Genomic DNA, 4804 nt, shown 5'->3' with positions numbered 1-4804 from the left:
GAACTCTTTGGAGAAGTGTTCCGGTTTGCTTTTTTTTTTGTACCGGAAGTCTTTCTTTAAGTCTTCCGGTACGTTTTTTTTTATTATTTTTTTTTTATTTTTTTTATTTTTTTTACAGAAATGGAAAATCTTTCCAAAATATGTGTAGATACTACTGATGCGTTTATGACGACGGAAAGATTTGGTACACGAGAAGAGGTTATCAGATGGATTAAAGAGGTTGGAATCGACAATAAAGTAACTGTTATTATCAGTCGTTCAGATACTGAAACGGGGAAGAGAGGGAGAAGTAACAAAATAATATTTGGCTGTGATAAAGGTGGGAAACACAAGATTAGTGATAGTGGTACCCAAAGTGCGTCCAAGAAATGTGGATGTCCATTTAAAATCAGGTCGACTCCGGCGAAAGATGGATCTGGTTGGAAGATTGATGTAAAATGTGGGTTACATAATCATGGTTTACCTGATAGATTAGAAGGTCATTCGTTTATTGGTAGGTTGACCACAGATGAGAAGCAACATGTCGCTGATTTGGCAAAGAGACATGTAGCACCTAGAAACATTTTGCTTTCCTTGCAAGACAAGTTTCCTGAGAATGTCACTCGTATTACGCAAGTATACAAGCATAAGAGTGTGATAGAAAAAGAGATAAGAGGTCCAAGGAGTGAGATACAACATCTGTTTAAGCTTATTGAGGATGCAGGATATGTGTATTGGAGTAGAAAAAAGGATGACTCGGAAGTGGTGAGAGAGATATTTTGGGCACATCCTGATTCAGTGAAGTTGTTGAATATATTTCCGATTGTGTTAGTTATGGATAGCACCTACAAGACAAACAAATATAGACAACCTTTGTTTGAAATTATTGGCATGACATCGACTGAGTTGACTTTTGCTGTTGGATTTGCATATATGGAGTCTGAGCAAACAGAGAATTTTTGCTGGGTATTGGAGAAATTAAAAGAGTTGTTTGTGAAGAAAGACATGTGTCCACAAGTGATTTTGACAGATAGAGATCTTGCTTTGATGAAAGCAATTGAAGTTGTGTTTCCCAACTCGATTAATTTGCTATGTAGATTTCACATTAACAAAAACGTTGGTGCCAAATGCAAACAACATGTGGTGAATGACCTGCAAAAGACGATAGACACATTATGGATGGAAGTTGTCTGGGCTAGTGATGAGGTTGAGTATGGTCAGCGGTTGCATCAACTTGAGCAAGCATGTGTTGATTATAGTGGATTTATTAATTATGTGAAAGACACATGGTTGACTCCACATAGGCATAGATTTGTTGGAGCATGGATTAATCGAGTCCTACATTTGGGTAACACAACGACTAATCGGTACGTCTTATAATTTTATATTTGATATTTTTTTATGTTTTTTTATGTGTTATTTTCAATATCTGATATTTTTAATACTTGATATTTTCAATATTTAATGGTATTTTTTATATCTGATATTTTTAGGGTTGAATCTGCTCATTGGAAGTTAAAGCAGATGTTAGGAAACAGTATAGGTGACATGGTCAAATGTTGGGAAGCCATGAATAACAACTTGAGGTTACAACTGGGAAACATTAGAGCTTCATTTCAAAAGAGTTTTTACGAAGTTGAGAACGCGCACGTAAGTCCCTTTTATGGTTATTTGCGTGGTTCCGTATCTCGAGCTGCTTTGAGACGTATTGCTGAAGAGTTATTGAGAGTTGATTATGTTGGAACTAACTGGCAAATATGTGGTTGTACTCTTAGAACATCTTATGGGTTACCTTGTGCTTGTGAGTTAGGAAGATACAGAGTAGGTGGTATACCGATACCCATTGATGCTGTTCATGTTCATTGGAGGAAACTAACTATGGAAGTTGAGTTAGAGATAGGTGAAGATGATGGATCAGAGGTGGATATGACAGCTGCAATGGATGAGTTGTGGAGACGATTTAGGTCATTAGATGTTGTTGGGAAAAGGGCATTAAGTAGTAGGGTATGTGAACTAGCATACCCAACAATGACAACATTGTGTCCACCACCTGAGAAAATAAAAACCAAAGGAGGAGTGAAGAAGAAAGGGAAAAAACCAGCAGATTATGATGTTTATAGGGACCCTTCGTATCATGAGTATGTTGATAAGGCATCTCAATCTTCACAAAGGAAATCTCAACCATCACAGACTTCGAAGAAGATCAAATTATCAAAGAAGCAACCACAATTCATTGTTCAATTTCCTAATCATATTAGGTCATACATTGAAGATGTAGTTAATGTTGAATCAGATGGTAATTGTGGATTTAGAGTCATTGCATCATTGCATGGATATGGTGAGGATGAAATCTATATTATTATGTCTATTATATTCAAAGCTTAATACATATAATCAATGTGAACGAGAAATATGCAAAGCTTCAAATAAATCAGAAAACTGTGGATCTTCCTCTTCAGCATTAACCTGTCTCAGATAGCGACGAATCAATGTAGATACACGAGCCCAATCAGGATCAGATGGCCCGGCGTCATATACAGGAACGGGTACCTCTCTAGGAGCGTCACGATGGGGAGGGACCAACCGTGGATGGGAAACACGATAATACCACTCCAGATAACCGTCTACTACCTCAGATGGAGTGGTGGCCACGGAAGATGAACCGATCACATCGACAACACTCTAATGGTAACTGATCCAATCAACATCAATATCCGTCGCCATCATACAATCCAGAGGTGGGGATGGAACATACTGCCTATACCCGAACTGACGTAAACATCTATCAGGCAAGTATGGAACAACTGTTTCACCCCACTTCAAACAGCCCCTGTAAAGACATATCTCATCAAATACACGCCATGCTCTATGATCCTCAAATGGTCGCCAGATGACGTCGGTAGGTGTCAGCTCGTCCAAAATAGGTCGTAAATCATCGACCTTCGGGACTCCCTGTCTATACGACCATCTCATCGCTCGGGGAAGACCACAGTTTCCAGCAGGATTCCAATTCTCCCCTCTTTTTCCAACAGTTGGAAAATACTCGTGAATCCAACACTGTTACAAAATAAAAACATAATAAATAAAACAAATTAAGTTACAATATTTTATAAAATGAATCCAACACTTAATTAACAAAATTAAATTATATACCTGTAGGAGAGTAGGATATCCACCTAGCTGTTTGCAACCGTACATGGACGCATCTCCAAGATATCGGTAGAGGGTAACTAGTGCAGCTGCTCCCCAACTATATCCTGAACATCCATCCAAGTCCCTAAACAGGAGGAGGTATCGTGCCTCTACAAGTGTAAAGGTCTTATCAGCAAATATGGTGGAACCCACCAACATCAATAGATATGCTCTAGTCGCATATGCCCAGCTGGAAGCAGCCCTATGATGTACGAATATATCATATAACCACTCCAACTTGTAATACGACCCCCTGCAGCTCCGAACATGTGACTGTGCCTGACTCTGTGACACTCCTAGGTAGTCAACAGCAAGTTCAACAGCTAGCTCTTCAGTCACATCCTGAGGACTCCAAAAGATACCCCTAATGGGCAAGTGAAGTAGACATGCGACATCATCTAAAGTAATGCTCATTTCACCAAACGGCATGTGAAATGAATATGTCTCTAGATGCCATCTTTCCACAAATGCAGAGACAAGATTTGTGTCTATCTTGTTCAGACTCGTTCTCTGCAGTGAAGCTAAACCGGATCTAGATACCCAACTCTCCATCTGTGGTGGAAGAGCCAATGGAACCCTAGAATTCAACTTCAGTCCATGTCCGGCAACCTTCAACTCTTTCTTTGGTCCTCTTTCCTAAAAACAATTAAAACACATATTAGAAAACAAATTATAAAATATTCAACTATTATTCATTTTCAAATATAGTCCGTTTACTTACCTCACCGAACCATATATGTCGAGCAACATGATGCTCGTACTTCACCAAAAGAGATGTATCGTACGGCCCTCCTGGATATCCAGTCGGCTCAGCTGCAGCTGCAGATGAAGATGCACCCCGGTCTAACGTGCGGACTGGAATCCGGCCATCTGCACCTCTTCTTCGAACCACTGCAAAAATAATGTTAAAAAAAATAATTAAAATTAAAAAAAAAAAAAAAATTACGTACCGGAACACTTCAAAGAAGAGTTCCGGTACACATCATCCAAACCGGAAGTCTTGAAGAAAGTGTTCCGGTATACAAGTATACAAACCGGAAGACTTTCTAGAAGACTTCCGGTTCAGTGTCCATAAAAACAACAAACCGGAACACTTTAGAGAAGTGTTCCGGTATACACTTTTCAAACCGGAAGACTTACTCTTAAGTGTTCCGGTATACAATGCAAAAACGCCAAAAAAATTTCTTCTCCGGAAGTCTTCAACGAAAATGGTAAAAAAATTTTGAAACGGAAAATATACCCTATTTATATGAGGGTATTTTGGTCAAAAAAATTTAAATGTAGGGGTATGGGTACAATTGTAGGGGTATAGGGTAAAATTTTCTTTTGCGTACAACTCGTGGATTGATTCTCAGGTTTAGCGGTTCGGCATGTTCTTTCAAGTTTCTTGATGGATTTGGCCCCAATTCGGGCCCACGGCCCAAACAATTCATGGCTTGAACCCTAGTTTTGAGCCTTAACCTCCCTCATCCATTTGAATTACACGACTGGGTGAATTATACGGTTGGGCTTGGCCTGCTAGGCCCAACCCAAAATGGAGAATTGCACCATGCTGTCAAGGCCTGTCCCCCATTCGTTTGTGGTTAGTTAATCAATTAGTTTTGATTAATTTGTTAATCCTTAAGATAGTTAA

General features: G+C 39.2%; 1 protein-coding gene across 1 annotated transcript; it reads right to left on the bottom strand.

Moving 5' to 3' along the window:
* Positions 1-2324: 2324 nt before the first annotated feature.
* On the bottom strand, positions 2325-4357 carry LOC127093926 (protein MAIN-LIKE 1). Its single transcript, XM_051032817.1, has 4 exons — positions 4312-4357; positions 3893-4062; positions 3133-3807; positions 2325-3036 (listed from the first exon to the last, which is right to left on the bottom strand). Coding segments are annotated over exons 1-4 (1221 nt in total). The 5' UTR covers positions 4313-4357; the 3' UTR covers positions 2325-2661.
* Between the last annotated feature and the right edge of the window lie 447 nt (positions 4358-4804).

The sequence above is a fragment of the Lathyrus oleraceus genome, chromosome 6 (assembly GCF_024323335.1).
Source record: "Lathyrus oleraceus cultivar Zhongwan6 chromosome 6, CAAS_Psat_ZW6_1.0, whole genome shotgun sequence".
Lineage (NCBI taxonomy): Eukaryota > Viridiplantae > Streptophyta > Magnoliopsida > Fabales > Fabaceae > Lathyrus > Lathyrus oleraceus.
The sequence above is the reverse complement of the archived record's forward strand: the minus strand, read 5'-3'. Positions and strand labels throughout refer to the sequence as shown.